At 32.7% G+C, this 22,962-nt stretch overlaps 2 protein-coding genes across 2 annotated transcripts in view; one reads left to right on the forward strand and one right to left on the reverse strand.

The window, feature by feature from the left end:
• LOC144840155 (SWI/SNF-related matrix-associated actin-dependent regulator of chromatin subfamily A-like protein 1) overlaps positions 1-22,962 on the forward strand; it is a 219,655-nt gene that overhangs the window by 102,402 nt on the left and 94,291 nt on the right. The gene's annotated exons all lie outside the window — the stretch shown is intronic.
• The window catches only part of LOC144840160 (polypeptide N-acetylgalactosaminyltransferase 13-like), an 81,334-nt gene continuing 59,222 nt past the window's right edge, over positions 851-22,962 (reverse strand). Inside the window, exons 6-12 of the mRNA XM_078695870.1 lie at positions 16,004-16,174; positions 15,458-15,575; positions 14,899-15,079; positions 14,188-14,327; positions 12,606-12,704; positions 11,730-11,870; positions 851-6,405 (exon numbers count right to left, since the gene is read on the reverse strand). Of these exons, the coding sequence (XP_078551996.1) occupies positions 6,259-6,405; positions 11,730-11,870; positions 12,606-12,704; positions 14,188-14,327; positions 14,899-15,079; positions 15,458-15,575; positions 16,004-16,174 (997 nt within the window). The 3' untranslated portion in view covers positions 851-6,258. The remainder of the gene's footprint in view (positions 6,406-11,729; positions 11,871-12,605; positions 12,705-14,187; positions 14,328-14,898; positions 15,080-15,457; positions 15,576-16,003; positions 16,175-22,962) is intronic.

Raw genomic sequence — 22,962 nt, forward strand, 5'->3', positions numbered from 1 at the left:
AACTTATATAAGACAACTTGAGGGAGTTCAGCGTAGAGCAACATTAGATTTGTAGATTACAAATGCAGACTTCAAACATGCAATTTATTACTATTATGTTATAGGCGTCACTTTACTGATATCATTTTTCTTTTTAAGTTACTCAATTCTAATATAATTAATACTGACAATTTATTTAATATCCGTAATCCACACCGTGTTACTCGTAGCTCTTCTTCCGTTGGTACTCTTTTTGATATTCGTCGCTGCAGAACTGAATCTTTTTTTCAATCATATATCCCACGTGTTACCAGAATTTGGAATAACTTACCCAGTGAAATTCGCAACTTAAATATTTCTGTTAGTTCTTTTAAAACCAAATTGCTAAATTATCTCAATATTTATTTTTTAAATAATTTTGATATTGAAAATGTGTGTAGTTGGTTGCTTTCTTGTCGACGCTTTAATTGTAGAACGTAATTATTTATTTATTTCTTTCTTTCTGTGTTCTGGGTTGACCAACTAGCATAGGTGTTTAGCACTTGTTTGGTCTTTCCTTGCCCCCTTTTATAATTGTTTTGTCTTCTTTGTAATGTATATGGCAGAAATTGAATAAATAAATAAATAAATATTATGATCATTATCAACTAATTCTCTCCTTATCATTGGGCAGATTATTCCATATTTTGGGTTCGGTTACAAAAAAACGAACGATGTCTTTCTTTCTGTTGTTGAATGTGAATAGATGTCGGCTTTGTAAACAGTCAATCATAATTGTGATTACCAGGCAAAGTTAATTAAGCTCTATATTATTACAGATTAAAATCTCATTAAATCTGGCAAATACTGTAAAGAAAAAACATGACAATAATATCGTTAAAAACAACATCGATGTGTCATTTATTCTAAAACGGTGCAAATCCGACGTTTATTATAGTTTATCACCTTATCAAAATACGCTTTGCTTAATGATATTAAAAAAAAAATAATTACAATCAACAATTATATAAAAAGTAAAAGTAAGTAGCCTTACTAATTTTATATTAAAGCAATTAATAAAAACATTCATAATGTAGATAGTAATGTACGGTAATTAATAAAAACGTGCATATAATATAACAATCTTTATTGCAATTAATTATACAAAGTTATGTAGGCCTATATCAATATTCTTTAAACAATAATAATACATTTTAGATAAAATGATACAACTGTAAGCGACCACGTCACTCTATACCAGTATTCCACTAGCTGTTCACTTTAAACGAGTAGGCCTACCGTACAGTGTAGTATGTAACCATAGTTATTAAAACTAAGAATCAGGCCAAACGTCATGAATGAGATTGAAATCGGGAATTATGGAATTCAATGAATTGCATGTCACGTAGCCTAAAGTGTGTTACACAAAAGAATCTTTCAGTTATTTTGGGATACGAACAATTCTAAACAGACTGTGTACAGTTCATTTGTCATCCTATTTATCAGGTATTGTTGTACAGAATGGAATGTATAAGTGATGGAGTAACTGGCTCTGATTTAGTGGCAACGGATAAATACTCGCTTTGTTATACTCGCTTTGATCGAAAACTTTGACTAGATTCCAAGTTATTTTTTGAACAAAAAAATGTCTGTATTCCATATTTTGGGTTCGGTTACAAAAAAACGAACGATGTCTTTCTTTCTGTTGTTGAATGTGAATAGATGTCGGCTTTGTAAACAGTCAATCATAATTGTGATTACCAGGCAAAGTTAATTAAGCTCTATATTATTACAGATTAAAATCTCATTAAATCTGGCAAATACTGTAAAGAAAAAACATGACAATAATATCGTTAAAAACAACATCGATGTGTCATTTATTCTAAAACGGTGCAAATCCGACGTTTATTATAGTTTATCACCTTATCAAAATACGCTTTGCTTAATGATATTAAAAAAAAAATAATTACAATCAACAATTATATAAAAAGTAAAAGTAAGTAGCCTTACTAATTTTATATTAAAGCAATTAATAAAAACATTCATAATGTAGATAGTAATGTACGGTAATTAATAAAAACGTGCATATAATATAACAATCTTTATTGCAATTAATTATACAAAGTTATGTAGGCCTATATCAATATTCTTTAAACAATAATAATACATTTTAGATAAAATGATACAACTGTAAGCGACCACGTCACTCTATACCAGTATTCCACTAGCTGTTTACTTTAAACGAGTAGGCCTACCGTACAGTGTAGTATGTAACCATAGTTATTAAAACTAAGAATCAGGCCAAACGTCATGAATGAGATTGAAATCGGGAATTATGGAATTCAATGAATTGCATGTCACGTAGCCTAAAGTGTGTTACACAAAAGAATCTTTCAGTTATTTTGGGATACGAACAATTCTAAACAGACTGTGTACAGTTCATTTGTCATCCTATTTATCAGGTATTGTTGTACAGAATGGAATGTATAAGTGATGGAGTAACTGGCTCTGATTTAGTGGCAACGGATAAATACTCGCTTTGTTATACACACTATACTATACCTTTTTACACATTTAAGAATTTCAACTATAATATTAAAATAGTAAATGTGTTTGTACAATAACAATGATTTAGTTTGTTGAATAACAGTGGAGAATTGTGTAGCAAAGTGGATATAAGATACCAATTGTGGGTCCAACTTTAAACCAGTAACCAATGTGGTTCATACTATGGAACAGATTGTGGGCCATCCTATGAAACCAGTTATAGGTCATACTATGGAACCAATTGTGGGTAATTCTATGGAACCCATTGAGGGCTATCCGAAACCAATTGCAGATCACAGTATGGAACAAATTGCGAGTCATACTATTGAGTCAATGCTGGTTGAAACTAAATTGGAAATACTATGAAAATAGTAAAAAATACATAATGGGCTATACTATGGAACCAGTCATGGGACCATAGGCCTACTATGTAATCATATTGTGGAATCAAGTGGGCATACTGTGAAAATAATTATTTACATTAAATTGTTGTAATTCTATGATAAATTAATTCAGGATTTTTTTATAAGATGGTAAAATGATCACCAGAACAGTATATATTATGATCAAGTATAATCCAAGTCAAGTTTAATTGTGTCAAATTCAAACTTGAATTTCTAGATCAAGGCATTCTAGCTGATAATATTCCTCATGCTTACAATATTCTAAAAGGTCAAGAGACAAAACAAATTGAATAAGCATCACATTTTAGTCAAATTCTACAATACAGCATGATATAAGATGACTGTAGGATGACACCATTCAATGCTGTAGATTATTATTCAATAATCATAGTTTAATCATTACTATTATTATTACTGTATTAATGTAAAGTTACACGTTCTTTGAAAAATACATTTTTACACCGACAAACTATTCTTAACAATACGAAAACATTGAGGGCAGTCTTGCAATAATTAATCAAATCAAGGTGTCTTTTTGTAATACACATAAAAGCAAACACATCTAAATTTCTATTGTATAAGTGAAAAGAAATCCATAAAATTAACTACATCGTATAAAACATTATCAATTTGTGTATCTATTTATGAAAGGCACTTGCAGAAAGTATTTTCTAAATAATAATATAAGAAATAATAAGAAAACATTGTAATTGTTATCGTAAATAATCAAGCAATCGTCCTGATTTCACATAATTCAACTGTACCTATTCGAGTCAAAACAGTGCTGGCAGTTACAATTGGAGTAATTTTGAAATTTATGTTCAAACTAAAATAATTAAGTGTGTTAAAATAACCATGTATTAATTAACATACAGTAAAACCTCTATTTAAGGGTCACCTTCAGGACCCAAACAATTGTCAATTTAATAGCTAGGATGTCCTCTGAGTATCCAAATTCAGTACCAAAAAAATGAAAATTGTCCCCATAAAGATGTATTGTCCCTTGAAACACAAAAAATGAAGGTCTAAATATTCTAAATTTAAATTGGCCATATCAAAGTAATTTTAAAGTTATTTACTTTAAGTCGAAAATTCAAGCCAAAAACAACAGGTTTACGTAATTAACAGGTAAATTAGTTTGATTACATTTCGTCTGTAAAATCGTTGCGAGCGAAAATAAACAAAGATTTCAAACCACGAATATGCATTATGCATATGCTAATTAGGATTATTTACAACTCGTCACTGTTGAGAAGGTGTTTTCACACAGATCGCGAGGACGTTTTATGATTATGCATACAGAGTAGCCAAACATGCGCATTGCATTATGGGATATGTTTTGATCGAAAACTTTGACTAGATTCCAAGTTATTTTTTGAACAAAAAAATGTCTGTATTTCAGTTAAATGATTTTTTTTTTAAACTAATTTTTGGTGAAAGTTTTTGGTAAAATAACTATTATGATACTTCAAAATGACCCACCTTATTTCGAAATCTTTTTAAAAATATTTTTTGGGAATTAGTCAAAGGAACAATACATCTTTAATAATAGGAGGAAAAACAAAATACAAATATATCAAAATGAACACTAATTAATCTGGACTCAAGAATTGTAACTTTAGCAATGAAACTGCCAAGTCAGAGAAAGAATCATTATTATGTCCCCATTAATAGAGGTTGAATCAACCATTTGGCACACTCAAAAGTGTCATTGTCTGCTTAATATGGGTGTCCCATGAGTAGGGTTTGCTGTAGTGTGGAAACATATATTGTCCCTCATTTTGCGGAAAATTATCCCCTTAATAGGGGTGTCCTCCCAAAGGAGGTGTTCTACTGTATGTACTTTGTCTTATACAAAAAAAAATATGATTGTGCCGTGATTATTCGATAATTCATGATAGTGATACTAAATATAATCCAAATTAACAATAAGGCATAGTAACACAATTAGATAATAGCATTTTAATTAGTTAATCATTTTCAAAGTGACAAGAAGTAGTAACAATATAAAACTATATACCGACATGGATATTAATACACCAAAACTAAAAATTGAAATACCATCACCTCTAATTATTAAACAAAACTTAACAGAAATAAAACTTTAAACAATGCTGAAATATATAATAAACAAATGGTAAATATGTTCAAATAAACTGGATAGAATCTTATGTTTTTTTTATTTGTGGATTTTTCAATTGCACTATAGTACACTTAAAACAGAACAGTATAAAAAAGACATTAAACTTTCCAGACAAAATCAGCTCTAGAAATTGGGGTAATCACAGAAGCTATTACAACTTGTTTATTGGATTTGCTTATGAATATGTATAGATGTTATGCTTTTAGATTCATCTAATCTAATAAACTCAAGATTGTGAGCAAAAAATCATACAGATATGTAAATAACAAACATGGTCATTTGAGCAGAATTGTTTTTAATAATAGTGTGTCCTTTTTGTGAAAGTTTATTTTGCAATTCATTATTTTTTAAATTACCTCAATTGAGAAACATAGAATGAATTTAGAATATTATTAGTTCTCTACATGATATCAATATTTTCTAATATTGTGGTGTAAAATTGAAAATTTCAACAACATGATATTGAATAAAAATGTAATGAAAATTACGAATAAAATTATAAATACATAGAGATGCTCAATTTGCCTATTCTTTATCTCATACACATTGAAACTGGGGAATGTTTGAGTATTCAAAATGGCATAAGTAATACTTTAATTAGTCTATTCATAACATATTGTGTTATTTTCCAAAAAAAATATATATATATATCACATTACACATTGTTAAATATTAATTCATATAAACATTACAGAAATAAACAAATTTGTCACAAAAAATACAATTAATATTACTATGTAATTATATAATCATTAAAAACATGTAAATATAAAACTGAAACCTATCCCATTAATTAAAAAACACATATGGTTAGAAATCACATAGTTTGTGTACAATTATTTATAATTTTAAAAAATTATTAAAATGAATTGTTAGTGTAAGGTCTGTTCATACAAGGTTCCATGTTTGATATAATGAACCAACCATATTTGTATAGGAGCTGCAAGGTTTATTCTTACAAGATTCCATGTTTGGTGTAATGAACCATCACATTTATTATCATATAGGAGCTGTAAGGTCGATTTGTACAAGGTTCCATGTTTGGTGTAATGAACCATCACATTTATTATTGTATAGGAGCTGTAAGGTCGATTTGTACAAGGTTCCATGTTTGGTGTAATGAACCATCACATTTATTATCCTATAGGAGCTGTAAGGTCTACCTGCACAAGGTTCCATGTTTGGTGTAATGAACCATCACATTTATTATCCTATAGGAGCTGTAAGGTCTACCTGTACAAGGTTCCATGTTTGGTGTAATGAACCATCACAATTGCTCAATGTAGGATAGTCTTTAGGAGACGAAGCTTTATCAAGACAAAGTGTAGTAGGTCGATGAACTATCTCTTTAGTCTGCAAAATAAAAATAATAATAATAATAAAAAAAAATGTTATAGAAATCAGACTAATCTTCTTGAGACAGCCATTTCCGTCTAGGGAAGAAGACAAATCAGATGATCGAATGAGTCTGCTTGATGACCAAAATGTGATCATTCTTTTACATATAAATGTGCTTTATACATGATATTGATTGACTAAATAAATCATCAGTGGCATTGGAATCGCAAGTGAGATTAAGAGAGCCAGTCACTAAAAATCAAACATTAGGTGGCAAGGGTCAAAAATTCAAATTGGCTCATATTTTGCACATTGGTGGTAGACCTTGATGTATGTAAACCTGATGTGTAGTTTGTTTGGTATTAAAAATATCGCTTAGTTTTCGAGAAAATCGGAAAATAACAATTTTCGGCCAGATTTTTACTAATTAATTACTAATTAGCATATATAAAACTTTTAAAAAGTTGGGTAAAAACAACGCGTTTTTTTTCATGTGCGACAAATTTTTTTTTAATAAAAAAATCCTCAATCTAAAGTATAGATACTAATATTTATGAATCAAGTTTAAAAAAAATTGGGGAAACTATTTTGCGCTCCGCGCAAGAGCCACAAATTTGTAAGAAATTCAAAGATGTTATCTCTTGGCAAGATCAATCAGATCTTGCCGAAGAACAGAACAGAACAAACATTAAAGATAAACTGAAAGTTCCTGGAATAAATGTGAATTAGAGGTGATAGAGGATGTGGAGCGTATCGAAAGAAGTCAAATTTGTGCAATATTTCGAAGATAAAAGTTTACAGATTTAGTAATATAACTGATGTGTGCTTGCATGTTTAGAGATTCATCAAGTTTTATACCAAGATTAGTAACTAATTGAGAAGGATGTATGAGTGATGAGCCAATAGTAATAAAATGGGGTTCAATTTTGGTACGAATATGATTAGTACAGAAAATTATGTATTCAGATTTATTATCGTTTAATTTGAGGAGATTGGTCGAAAGCCAGGTATGGATGTCTTTAAGGCAATTCTCAAGGCGTTCAATAACAATAAGTAGATTATGGGGATCAAAGGGAATATACAACTGAATATCATCAGCGTAGAAATGATAAGAGATGTTGTGACGTTTGATAATTTGGGATAAAGGAGATATGTATAAAGAGAAAAGAATCGGGCCAAGGATGGATCCTTGAGGGACTCCGCATTCCATATATTTAGGTGACGATCTAACACCATTTATTTCAATGAATTGTGTACGGTTTTGAAGATATGAAATAAACCAGTTCAAAACAATGCCAGAAATGCCAAAATACGAATGAAGACGATCAAGAAGTATTTGGTGGTCAACTGTATCAAAGGCAGCAGATAGGTCAAGCATTACAAGGGCAACTGCTTGCTTACTGTCCATAGCAACTGTTATGTCATTTAGTATCCTAAGAAGAGCTGTTTCAGTACAGTGAGCCTCTTTATATGCTGATTGGAATGGGTCTAACAAATTAAAATTAATAAGGTATGACATTAACTGTGTGGAGACAACTTTCTCAATTAATTTGGCATGAAAAGGTAAATTTGAGATAGGTCTAAAATTTTGGAATTGTTCCGGGTCAAGTGATGGTTTTTTTAACACGGGGATGACAACAGCCGATTTTAGCTGGTCGGGAAAAATACCAGTGGACAAGGACAAATTAATAAGGGAAGAAAGTATGGTGGCAAAAACGTCTTTACAAGTCTTCAGAAGTGGAGTGGGAATGGGGTCAAGAGAGCAAGACGCCGAAGATGAGGAGGAAATGAGCTTAGCAACCAGAATAGGGTCAACCCAGTCAAATGAGCAGAGAGTAGCAGTGTTAGTGGTGGTTATGTTAGTAACAACAGCATGGTCAATGGGATTTTGGGATAGATTAGTGCGAATAGCAGCAATCTTGTTATGGAAAAAATCAGAAAATTGTTCGGCCAGATGGAAAATATTGGAATTACTCGGAAAGACTTGTTTATTAATACCTTTAAAAAATTTATCAATAATATTAAATAATTTCCTAAGATCACCATTACAGTTATCAATTTTAGAAGAGATGAATTTTGATTTAGCATTACGTAATTTAGCATTAAACATTCTTTGTTGATTAGCAAACTTATTCTTATCAGAAAAAGATTTTGTTTTACGCCACTGACGTTCAAGTTTGCGTAATAATTGTTTACATGCTCTGAGATTGTTATTATACCAAGGTTTGTTTTTACTTCTTTCTCGGATACGAATTTCTTTTTCCGGAGCAAACAAATCAAGAATACAGATAAAGTTGCTATTAATTAATGAGTTAAGCTGACTAACTGATAGTAACGATCTATTTTGTTCTATAACATTTTCAAAAACCTTAACTCGTTCACAGAAATGTAACAGATCAATGGACCTAATGTCACGACGCCTAATGCGCTGTGCAGGTGGTTCATTTTTTTTGTTGACTGTTCGGTCTACATTAACTTTACACTCAACGACACAGTGATCACTAAACAAAAAACCAAGATTATTAACATCAAATATGCGAGTATTACAATCAGAAATTATAAGATCAAGTAGGTTACCAGACCTATGAGTAGGATTTTTAATATGTTGGACCAAATCATAGTCATTGAGAATGTCAATAACTTGACGAGATTTACTGTTCTGGGAATCAGTTAGGTGAACGTTGAAATCACCAAGATGTATTGTAGGTCGGCTTTCGTAGAGGTACCTGTCGATCGACGCTGAAAACTCATCAATGAAAACATTTACGTCAGATGAGGGTGGTCTGTAAATTGCAATGATCCTTAAATCCAAAGATTTGGAGAGCACTTCACAGCATTCATACACAGTGGTGCCGTTCTCAACAAACTCAAATTCAAGATACGATTTAAAAAGTATTCCAACTCCACCGCCACGCTTACCTTTCCTGGTGGTATGTATGAAAGTGTAGTCAGATGGAGTTACGGCATTTTCAATAACTTTATCATCTTGATGGAGCCAGGTTTCAGTAATTACTATGACATCATAGTTATGTTCCTCAAAGAAATCGTACAGCTCACTAGTTTTATTCCGTATTGACCTGGCGTTCAATAGACATACTGAAATTAACGTGCCAGCCGGTTTAGACAGTGACGTAAGCTTATCCGTAGACAGGTCTACTTTTCTTATGGACACGCTTCCCTGCCTTTCGACCTCTGTGGGTTTTTCTTAAAATTCCAAGGCTTGTACAAAGTTGTTTTGTTGTATCGCCGATCGGAAAGCCCGTTGCCCCTGGATGGAGACTGAACAATGTTTCCACAGAGTATCTGATGGGTTGGCCTTCAGCAAGAACATTTGGATTTGCAGCAAAAGTAAGTAAAGTGGTCACAATGATCCACATGAACTTTATCAGATCCATTTCTAGATTATATGGCGTGATAGCATTTAAGACTATATAGCTGTATTGGGCAATTGAAAGTGATTTTTATTGCTCACACATGCAGCGTGCAGCTACTAACCTAGCGCACGACAATGCGCTAACTCAAAATCACTCGCTTATGCTTTGTCAAACCATATTATTAAAATAATTCCATCCTCTCATAGCTTATAGGATGAAACTGAAAAACACAACTTGTTATCGTTTTCTTGTTTGTCGAACCTGGTCGAACTTATTCAACGAGCATGTTTCAAAACATTAGCCACAGTAGACAAAAACACTTTACTGAGTGCGAAGCGTATATTCGATAGACAACGATTTCTTCATTGACGTTGACAAAGGAACTGATTTGTTATCCAGTTTAGTGTACTTCTTACAATATAAAGACATGTTGACAATAATTCTTATATATAACTGTTGTCTGATGGCTTTAAGTTCAAACAACATGGAGATTTTATGTTCTTTTAAATCGATTCGATAGAAAAGACTAATTCTTAGTCGAGCAGCCATGTTTACCTTGCCCGCTGATATTCATAGTTGGACTGTTTGTCCCTTCCATCGATCGGATATTGGGTTAGGTTGGTCTAGAGGAAATAACAACATATGTATACATACAGAGTGCCGCCAGATCTCTCTAATCACATCCAAAGCAAGATAAAGAGGGATCCAAGTGCGATAGGGGTATTAGCAAAGAAGATTCGCAACTAATATTAAAGAAAATAGGAACTTTCCTGCAAGTTGGTTCAGGTAAATATAATTAATTTTTTATATTTTTATATATTTTATGTCATTTAAACTGTTAAACAAGAACCTGTAAGTAAATGTTTTTACGCTTTTTATTTGTTCAACTTGCCATAAGATGCTGAAGTCATTGTTACCTGTAACCTCGAAAACTGAAACAAATAGCCCTAGTCTCGTCGATCAGATGAGCGCACGCAACTATAAGTTAAAAATACCGTACAGTATGACATTTATGAATACGCATTTATTGGCGGAATGTGTTTCATGTTACTTTGTTTACTTTGTCTGAAATTCATGAAGCTTTAAACACTGCTCTTCTGAAGAGAAAGATGACATGCAATACGTAATTACACAGTCAGTCCAAGACATCGAGACGCTGCACGACATGATATTTTAGGAGATTTGAAACGCAAAAATGTTAGTGGGAAACATAACAGGCTTGATGAAGCTAAGCGAGTTATAATGTTGAGATCAGATAGTAATTGCTTAATTTCATTATGGGTTAATCGTTGAAATTTGACCACAAATTTATTTTTAGTTTGTGTTTATATTAAAACGTAATTCCAAATTATTTAGGACCTTTCAGTTTGACTTTAAAGTTTCTTTCTCGTAGTAGCAGTTTGGCTTAAAGCGCTAAATAGAGAACAATAGGTACATCTGATTGATATTGCCGACAGATAAAATCTTTGAATTTCTTACAACTTTGTGGCGCTGGCCCAATTTGTTTTTACTTGATTCATAAATATTAATATCTAAACTTTAGAGGAGTAGTTTTGTTTAAAAAAATGTTGTCGCACATGAAAAAAAACGTGTTTGTTTTTACTCTACTTTTTAAGAGTTTTATATATGCTAATTAGTAATTAATTAGTAAAAATCTTTGGATTTATTGAATTTTTTTGGCTGCTAAAATTAATGTAAATTATACACCAAAAATTAACAAAATTGGCCGAAAATCATTATTTTTTCGATTTTCTCGAAAACTAAGCAATATTTTACCAAACAAACTACACCTAATAGTTTTCCTTACATTAAGGTCTACCAATGTACAAAATATGAGCCAATTCGAAATTTTGACCCTTGCCACTCTTAATTAATTATTTAAAATGTAACCATGCTTCACCCTTTATTAAGATATAGGTATAGTGCCAAAAGGAAAATGTCACTATAACATTACTTTTTACTTACATCCTCTTTGTATATCCATTCTTGATTTCCACGTTTACCGTGACATTTAAACAAAATGATTTCTTTATAATTAGTATCCTTTGATGAATCCAAACACAGGTCATCATGTTTTATTTCATTTGTCTTGCTAAGTGCAAATATCTACAAGAAAGAAATATTTAAACAATAACAAAAGAGACTGTAAAAATGACAATGGGATTATTTACTTTTTATGATGTCTGTTACTATATTACATGTAAATGCGAGAACATGATTGGTCGAAATGGCATCATGTGACTAGCTCTCCAAAAAAATATAATTCCCTAGGGAAGTTATATCTTTCTAACCTACCGGTCTTTGACGTAATTGGATTGTGTCCATAATGATCGTGAGTAAATGCAGATTACAATCGATTACTTACGAATTGCAAAGGTAAATCCGGTCTAGTGATCGACATTAAAAATCAATGGAGAGAATTAGACGAAGGGATTTATTACAAGATACTTTATTGTCAAAATTTTACAATTTTGAGATATGTTTTGTACCATAGTAGATCATTAAATAATACAAAGTATATAAATAAAAAATGAATACAAGTTACTATCTTTTAAAGTTTACAGTGTTGAAAATCTGAAACGGTTTGTCGAAATTTTTTTTTGTGTTAGTCTAGATATAGGTTGCTAGGACCATCTATACTTGAATTGGGCCTCGCGGCTGTATGTGATTTTCACGGGCTGGTGATTTCCCATCGCAGCGGCCAGAACCGGCATTTGGGCTTAATTCACTCAAAATAAATAATAAACTGGTACAGAGCCATAGACTAATCAGTTTCCTCCAATTCAAAATCATGTTTAAACCAAAAAAGTCAACAATCACAGTGCAACAACTACACTATACCTGGTTGCCACCTTGGGCGTGACATTTAAAGATCCCTATCTTATCATGCTCTTTTCGGCCCATACTGTCTAAACATTGATTTGTTTCACCATTCCTAATCTGAAATTACAAAAAAAAATTGTAACAGTAAACACATGACTTGCCAGTGAAAAGATTTAGAATTAATCTCATGTAAGTGGTATGTTGGCAATGAAAAAAATTATGGTACAGTAAAAGGAACACTGTTCAAACTTTGGACGCAGTTATAAACGATGGATTTTCGAAACAACAATATCGTGAGACAAAAATTCTCAAAATGCTTACAAAAAACTAAACATGCATTAGTATACAAATAATAAAGACACTATACCTACAATTTTCGTTGTTTTGTAAAAATAATGCATATATATTATTTAAAAACATTAAACCAGGTCATTCTTTGTCTTAAAAAATTTGACATTAAAAATGGTTAATTATGATAGAAAGAGAGAAACAATGCACAATCTAAGTAGCTCGCGTCGAATGTCTTAGGCCTAGCTTAGCTAGGCTTAGTTGTTTATGCCTAGCTGGTAAAAAGCGGTAACGTAGGAACATTGTACGCTAGCTATAGGCCTAGCCCTGTCTCATTGCTGAATTAATTGTCTGTCCTTTTTTGGCAGAATCCGTTAATACAAATTGGAGAAGACCTCGCATTTGAAAATTACGGCTCTTTATTTGTTTATCCTATCGGTCGAAAGTGGGGGTTTATCACATCACAATATGAAAATATAAATCTGTGCACGAAGCATGCTGGTATTTAAAAAAAGCCTCATACTCTCCAAAAGAAGGCTATCAATATTATATCTGGATCACCACCACTGTCGCACTCATCAATTTATTCTTGAATTTTCGCCTTATGAAACTCAATGACATTAATCTCATCCAACAAAGTCATTTTGTCTTCTCCTCCATTAACCATGTCCTGTTATCCTTTTACCTTCAACTTGTCTCTCCATCAATATCAAACACGATCTCATAATAATATTTCTGTACCTACTGTACCCATAAAACCAACTCATTCCAACACAATATTTGATACCCCGGACCCACATTATGGAATAATCTACCTCCCTCCATTTTAGAATCTGCCTCCAAAAATTATTATTATTACTTTTCCATACTGTCTCTTTATTTTACATTTATTTTGTTATTTATTTATTTTTTAAGGCTTGCCCAAGATGTTTATCTTCATCTTTCCAGGCATCTGCCTTCATTCTTTGATCTATTATCATTATTATATCCATTGTATTTTTCCTTTCCTTTGTGTCAGAGTTAGTAAATAAATGTTACGAAATGAAAAAAAGAAAATGAATGAAGAACGCGATCAGTCAACGTCGAGTGGCAAAAATTCTCAAAATGTTTACAGAAAGCTGAACGTGCATTATAGCAGTTCATTATCACCATTAGATATCAATTTTCCATGAAATAGGGCTAATTCCAAATAACATGTGATGCATAATTGACCAATCAAATTGCAAGAATCATCATACTATTTGATCATTTTAGGTTCACATAATGGTTTGATCATGATCAGTGAATGTGAACCTACCTAGTGTGAACTTACCTCACCAATCATTACAACATCTAATCTAAACTGTGATTCTGGGTACACATTATCCAAGTACCAATCAAATGGTTTGCATTGCAGTTTATCTCTTAATTGCTGTCGAAATTTAACATCACCATATGCTGTTTTACGAACACCTGAGAAAATACGAAAATGTATAAATTGTTATTATTATATCTATTTTTTTAAATACATTAACTGTGTTGAGGAAAAATATAGGCCAACAATAATAATAATAAATTTGGACTTTTAAGCACATAATGCATATAAAGCTTCTATGAGCTTCACATAAAAATAAAAGAATCCATGAAATAAATAAAATAAAAAGAGCAATTAAAATGAGAGTGACAGGCCATAAAATACAAGGGTGTCATTTTTTCCATAGGTAGTGAAATGTGGATTATTTTTTATAAGAATCTCAAGCTTACATACCCTTATACAGTACTAAATAATTAAAACCTTTACCTAACCCTCTAAATAATGTTTCAAATGATAATATATAAACAAAGACATATTGATGGGGTATACTAGTGTTACTATTATTCACCCTCTAATGGCTGTGCTTGCAAAAAACTGATCTCAATTTAAACTAGTCCGGTCGTGTCAACAATAAGTCTTATTACTAAAATATTAAAAATACTAAATGCTACTGAATCATTAAAAAACAACAACAATCTGATGAAAATGGAGAAAATAATGACAAAGTACCTGGATTAATTTTATAATAAAAATGTTTATATTGGTCCATCCACACCTCAGCTAGTCTTTGATTATTACGATTAATAATTTTACCAGTTCCTCCAGGAAAAGAATAAGGGGTAGACTTTCTAAATACATGGCCAACATGGGAGCATGTTACAATCTCAAGTACACCACCACACATCCATATCTAAGAAAAAAAAATAGAATGTCATGTTGCCTCCCTCTACAGTTACAACTGAAAACAAGAAAAAAGCTTTATGTCCTACCATGTCCTATTTGTTTTTTCTTGTAGGCTTGATATAGAGATATGCTTTCATGAATTGCCAACTTATTTTGTTGCTAATTTTATATTTATTTATCTATTATGTTGTGTTATGTGATTCTAAAGAAGGAATGTTGGTTTTGAATTGAATTGTGCCTTGCTCCATCTAAGATGAAAGTTTACAACCTATACTGCAATATATTTATCAAGTTTATGTAATTCAAATCAGTTTTAAGGCAAGTATTCAGTAAATACCTTTTGCCTCTGAATCTTAGAATTCTAACTTCAATCAACAATACTTACCCTAAAAGAAATTTCTAAATTTTCTCCTCCCCACACATCCATTCCAGAATCGTAAGTTCCTAACTCTTCAAAGTAGTTTTTGTCAATTGCAAACAAACCTCCAGCCATAGTCGGGGACCTAATAAGGATAATGTGTTAATAACATAATTTTACCGTCACATTCAACACTCATTAAAGACAAACAAACAAATATTAAATTGAAGATATATATCAATGACAAACATAAAAGAGGAGAAACAAGAACTTTTTGACAAATTTACCAAAAATGCACTTCAGTCTAGACAAAAAATTGTTGTTTTTTTTAATGTTTCAGACCTTATTATTCCACAGTTAAACACAGTAGTAAATTAGTAGTAGATTGTGTTACTATTACACTATACAAAAATAACTGGAGAGGCTCATTGAAAACACTCAGTTGCTATTTATTGAAAAGCTTCACTACATGTTCCCACGGTGCAATTTCGATAGTGTTCAAATTGGTTTAATGACCAGCAGAGAATTTTATAATATTATGTTGACAAAATAGTAATGAAAGTCTTCCTATACCTAAGAGGTAATGTGCGATCCCCTTTCCTTCTTTCATTCTCTCGTTGTGGAATACCATACCATCTAAAATTTAGTTTCCAGTTAAATCCACCATATGTCTGGTCTGAACCGGCATGGTAACCAAAATTTTCATCACTTATAACATCTATGATTGGACACACAACCGTTTTTCTAAAAGAAAAAAAAGATAAAGAAATTGTATGTTGTACAGTAGCCTAGTAGACTTACTTTTGTTAGATGGTGGACATCCCTAAACTATTTCAACAACACTATGGTGGACAAAGTGTAAAAAATGATGTCATTTCCGGGTTATTGAATCGAATGTAAAAGGGAAATTTTCACAACACAGGTTTGTTTTTAGCTCGGCAGTGTGAAAGGGATAATACATAGAAACCAAGGATACACATCATGTTGGAGTACCAGCAGGGGCAGATCCAGGATTTTGTGAAAGGGGGTGGGGGGTGCAACTGTAAAGAGTCCAAAATCGCCTCAACTCAGCCCCACGATGGTTGGGGCTGAGTTGAGACGATTTTGAAAATGTAAAACCTCTAGATGGTCGGAAATGTTATGTTATAAAAAATTATTATAAATGTATTAAAAATTGATATTTTAAATATGAAAACTGAGGTATTAGCCTATTAAAGGGTGACATTTTCCCTATAGGCCTATTTTGAGTAAAAGCGTCACAACAGGGCGTTTCGCGCAAGTCGGCGGGAAAAGGTGCTTTTCCAGGACGATATAACATTTTGTTGCGATTTCATTCACTCAGTATTTAGTTTTGATTGCGTTGCGTTCAAGTTCAATGTGAACATACATCTAGGGGAAGCCCCGAAAAAAGCGCAAATTCAATGCTTATTATAGCTCATTATTTATTTACATCAATTTGTTGAAGAAATTAAATATATACATAGGTTGGGTGGGTGGCCTAGAAAAAAATCGGTTGCTATAATGTATACTACAGTACACAGTTACCACAGTTATTGTAGGCCTACGATATTATTATTAACATATCCTCTATGATGATGATCTGTAGGTAACCACAGCGTTCCATTTTTGACGTATATACACCATTTATGCTTGCTGACTGCCAGCGATCTAAACAATAGGTAGGCCTAGGCGGTTGTATGGCGGTGTCCTTTATATGAATCGTTCGTACCCCGAGTATGGTACGATACACGCGTCAATATCATGTTACATCCAGGGACCAAAATGCGTTTATTTTTCAGGTTCATTTAGCAACTCTTACAAATTTACAGACAGCAACGGCAATGGTGACCTCTAATAAAAAGTAAATTAGCACAGTGCTGAAACAATGTATTTTGTGAACAAAGTGAAAGTACTTTGCTCTTTTTTACGCTTCTTTTCCCGATTTTTTTTCTCCTTATGGTAGGATAATTTTTTTTCCTCCAGATTTATAGGGCGGAGGGTGCGCCCCTCCCCTGGATCCGCCACTGACTAGTGTTTATTGAAGAAGGAAACTGGAACTGGAAAATGGAGAAAGAATTTTTTGAGAGCATGTCATCGTTTATTCAATATATTTCCTGAAAAGAGTCATGTTAAAGGTGCTTATTTGAGGCAAATCCTTCAAATTGTCAGTTGAGAAACAAATTATAATATCATTATTAAAACTATGGACGAGTTAGGTTATCCGCACGACAAATGCCACGTGCAAGTCATACGTTAGAATATTGCGCACAGAAAAACAAGAAAAGATGATGGTGTTAGTGTGCTCTCTGTTTTGTGTCTAAGTATACACACAGTATACACTATACTGTATACATACTATATACAGTGCAGCATAGATGAAATTACGAGACCCATCTTTTAATCCAATTTTTAACATGATAATGTCATCAAAATGAAGCACGTAGATAGCAATTTCGTAAGGGAATTATCTGAGCAACAACATATTAACATGTTGATGAAATTTGAATACGCAAAATTTGAAAATACAACTTTTATAATTCAACTGGCCATATGATGATGTCACAACATCCGATGTGCAAAATTTGTACATGAATTCGTATCTACAATTCAACAGCTTCCAGAAAAAGTTTTAATCATGAGTATATCTCTTTTCATTCTGAGAAGCTATAACATATTGAAATTTACTGTAATCATGTGACCCAAGCGTTTCACGCTTTTGATCATGATGACGTCATCAAACATTTTAAAAATGGTAAACCATGCAAAAGATAATTGATTGACCTAGACAACATCAGAATTTTTAAAATTTTTCATCAAAAACGTGCACGAATCGTCCAATTCGAAGTGCTTGTATGACGTGATTTTAAGTCAAATTTGTTTAAAAATTGGTAAAATTACTATAAAAGGCTGGAAAAACATAATTCATGTGAAAAAAAGATGTTTTTAGTGCTACGTGCGCACCGTGCGCGTAGAAATTTGCACGCGCATGGACATTTTTGACATGTTTAAAATGACCTGAAACACATGGATTAGAACTTGATTTTTCGCATTTAAAGATTTTAAACGCGCGTGCGTGTGTGACTTTCTGTAAAACATGCCTTTTTTTTCCGCAGAAAGTTAGCGCATAATATAAATTACACTTTTCGTTTCAATTTAAATTGATTTATGGTTTTCGATCTATGTTAAATACGCTAAATTCTTAAATTCGCGCGTAACATAACTCTGCGTGACTCTAAAGTCATATAACGAAGTCTTGCACATCTACAGGTCAATCTTATGACAAAGTTACACAATCTTATGTTGGCAAGAATTAGATACGCTGCCAACAAAATTCGTGGAAAGAATGAAGAATAACATAGAAAAAAAAAAAAAAAAAGATCCTGACAATAACAAGGGGTTATCCGCCAAGTAATAATAATGCATGGCCTCTGTCCCTCATCCTTTAGTGAGTTTGTGAGATCAAGTGAGAGGTGTGAAGGGCGGTTAATACATTGGAAGGCAAAGACCAATACATTTTTAAATTCATCGTTTGTTATTTTCCCTAGATTATGGGAGCAACTTCCCAATGAAATTAAACAATGTGCTACAATTTCAGACTTTAAAGCCCAACTCACCAAACATTTGATCTCAAAATATTAAGTTGTAATTGTTTATATTATTTATATTGTTTATTCAATGCAGCTTATTTTTAATTGGTGTATCTCATTATAACTTTGTTTTGTTTTGTTTTATTTTGACTTAATTTGTGCTACTTAGTTTTGTTATTTTTGTATTTTATAAGTAATGATGGAGTAAGAGCAGTTTTCTGTTTGGGCTCATGCCTATTACTTGCTCCTGGCAAGATGAATTGTAAAATGTACTTTATGAACTTTTGCCGAATAAATATTATTATTATTATTATTATTATTAAGTGCGACCAGTAGTTACGGAGATACATACTGTACATGCCCTTGGTTGTGGGTCTGTGGTTGTTCGTTGAACGATAATAATGACTAGATTTGAACTCGTCACTATGGACGAGTTAGGTTATCCGCCACGCAAACGCCACATGCACGTCATACATTAGAATATTGCGCACAGAAAACGATTATGCCATTGCGGCCTTGAAGAAAATAAGATTTTAGCGCATAAATTACAATTAAAGTTTCAATTCAAAATGTTATTACGTTTTCAATCTATGTTAAAATCGCGAAATTCATAAAATCGTTGTAAAAATGTTAGCTGCACAACTTCATGTGAAGAAACAACTAGAAGAACCTATCGCCTTTAATTAGAAACGACGATGAGTATCCTAAACCTCTTGTCTAGTTAGAGTTTATAAATTTGTATGCATTTGTTTTTTTTTCTTAGTCTCTTCCATTTAAATTTCCCTTGGATTCGGGGGACGAATCCCTTTAAGGTGGGGGTTATGTAACAAAAAGTGCGCCCTCTACAGCTTACAGTTTATTTATAAGGAATGCCCCGGGTCATGTGAGTTGAGTTGATTTAGAGTACTGGACCTAAACGGACGTATGAACCTAGACTATTCTCGGTGTTGTACCTGTATTTCTTTTATACTTGTGGAGATTTCATTCACTTTGATTATGAAGGGTGAGTGTTGTACGAAATAAAACTATTGGAACCGGATCTATTGTATTAGTGTTTTATTGATTAGTTTTGATGTGTACACCAACTAGATAGGTCAGTGGGACACACCTGCTGTGACTTGATAATATAAAAACGTTACACTATTTATAAATTTACGTAAGGGCAAAATTTGGTAAATCGCGAGTTACTTCTAGAATGTTGGTATATAAAGTTGATTCATACTTTCGGTACTGATTTTAACCACCTGATGTAACCCTGTTTACTAATTAAGTTGAGTTAGGTAATTAGTTATTGACAATTAAAACGAATTTAGGTTCAACGATTTGCCCCAAATAGGGTTGTTTTCCAATCGTGGTATACACTGTCTAATGGATGTTCATCTTGAAAAATACCTGCACACAATAATACAAGGATACTTTGCATTTACCTATCTCCTTCTACGATAATTGTTTTTAATAGCTGAAAACCTGTTGAGCATCTCGAGTACAGCATCAAAATGTTGAAGACAGGCCGATTTTCTTTAAAAAATACTATTTTGATAGATTTAATATAAGTTAATACAAAGGTATTGATTTGCGATGAATGGAACATTCCAATCTCTCAGTCTCCCAGTGGTTTAACACAAGTAGGTAAATTTATGAGCCCTTGGGGTATAAACTTAAAACCTTTAAAAAATATGTATTAACCATATTTGGATTGCAAATTTCTTACTGCGAGTGTGGGTACTGTTAGTTAAACACATATACAAACTAGAGGGTACTCCGAGAGTACAAACCTCCGCCTACTGTAAAATTCCCCTACATAAAATGTCCCCGGAAAGTATATATATATTTTTTTAAATTTTTTTTATTAGTTCTACTTTAAGTGTAAATAAGCTAACTGCACACTACAAAGTTGTGGACCAGAGTTTGGTGTAATGGTTATATCCAGCCTCTCACAGTAGAGATCGCTGGTTCAAGTCCCGCTGAGGTTTTTTTTTTTTTATTATTTTTTTTTTTCTTTTTTTTATGGACCTTGATCTTTGACCCTGACCCTTCAAAATTTAACCCCAATTATATGATGAGTCATTGATCATTGTGGCTAAGTTTGGTGAGAATCGGATCAAAACTGTGGTCTCTAGGCAATGAAATAGTTTTTTGTTAGTTGTGACCTTGACCTATGACCTTTTCCCCTCAAATTCGAACTCGTCCGAGCTTTTGGGGCATAGATCATTGTGGCCAAATTTGGTGAGAATCGGATAAAAACTGTGGCCTCCAGGCTGTTCACAGACACACACACACACACACAAACATACAGGGGTGAAAATATAACCTCCTTGGCGAATGTAATAAACTTTATTACCGTGAGTGTGGGTACTGTTAGATATACAGTCGACTCTGCCCAAGTCGAATTTGCCTGCTCTATGTTCAAAATTTTGTTTCTATGGAACGCCAAAAGAGCAACATTAATAAAGGGCTAAAATTATGTGGAATCCATCTATTAAACTCATTTTTTGGTGAAAATCATGTTCAATTTAATATATTTTGTCACTGTTAATACAAATAAAATGTTACTGTTGATACTTTACATGGTTTCGTTAACTTTAAGAATAAAATCGTCGAATCGAATCGAATTCATCGTATCCCCTTAGATCGCCCTTATGAAGTATCAGCATTTTTATTGACAAATTAAACATGCATTTCACCAATAAATGCATTAAATGTAGACGCATTCCATCAAGTTTTTAGCCCTATTGTTGCTCTTTTGGCGCTCCATAGAAATGAAAATATAAGTTGAGTATGCTAAAATGTGCAAGAAACACGTCTGTAAAATCACCAACTTTTATTTATAAATAATACCAAGTATTTATTTGTTACTTTTTATGTGAATCTCTTTCATAAAAGTACTTTTGAGGCCTAATTCTAAGGTGTTGGTATTCAGAATAAAGTTAGTTTAATTATTTTGGAGTCAAAATACAATGTAGGTGCCGAATGGAAACACCGCCTGAAACCAACACAATGGAGTAAATATATATCAACAAACAAACTGTCCAGTTTGTTTGTTGTGAAACAAAGGTATATATTTACTCAACAGGCGAAAATATTATGAGTTTATTTCTGTTTGTGATAAGTATTTAATTAAATTTATGGTAAAAAGCTAAATGAAACCTACTATGTTTAAAATTGTGTATAGATAAACAATTATTGTTTTTAAGCTGTGGTATATCTTAGAATTTGTAATAGGTCTTGGGTCTTAGGTTTCGTGATCTTAGGTTTCGTGACACCCTAATTTTGAGTGGTACCTCACTCATCTATCCCCATTCTTAGGCCTTCCCTCGGGGGGTCTGGCGGGCCTATTGCAGCAGACAAAATGTCTGTCAGTGGTAATATTGGTATAAGGATGCCAATGGGCATCCCATGGTGGTGAAATTAGGTGGTATCTCTATCATCTAAGTGATGCCGATTTTTTAGCAACTTTCGGGGTCCCCCGGTCTAGACGCAGCAGGGGGTACCTGGCAGACTCCCATTAACATTGACTTCAAGTGACCCCCAACACACTTAAATAGTCAGATGTTTGTACCTAGTTCATCTAACCAAATTTCTCTGGGCTGCCGGTCAATATATACTACTATGTTTTTACCGATTTGGTATGGATGACGTGGGTTGAAATTAACGTGAAGGGGTAACTTTAAGGGATCTGACATGACCTTTCGGATCGATATTTTGTCAGTTTTTATTTTTTTCCACTATGTTTTGACAAAATTTAGATCATTGGTGAGATGGGGTGAAATAAACCGTTTTTGGGGGGTTTTCGAGGGAGTCTGGAGACTAGGCTGACAAACTTTTTGTTATGTTTTTGGTAGTATTAACAACATTAAGTGGTCAAACCTTCTGGGTGGTATGGGGTGAAATCAGATGTTACAGGCTCTTGGCCTTACTTATAAGGTTGGCGGTTGACATGTGTTA

This window comes from Antedon bifida, chromosome 4 (genome assembly GCF_963402885.1).
Source record: "Antedon bifida chromosome 4, ecAntBifi1.1, whole genome shotgun sequence".
In the NCBI taxonomy this organism is placed as follows: Eukaryota; Metazoa; Echinodermata; class Crinoidea; order Comatulida; family Antedonidae; genus Antedon; species Antedon bifida.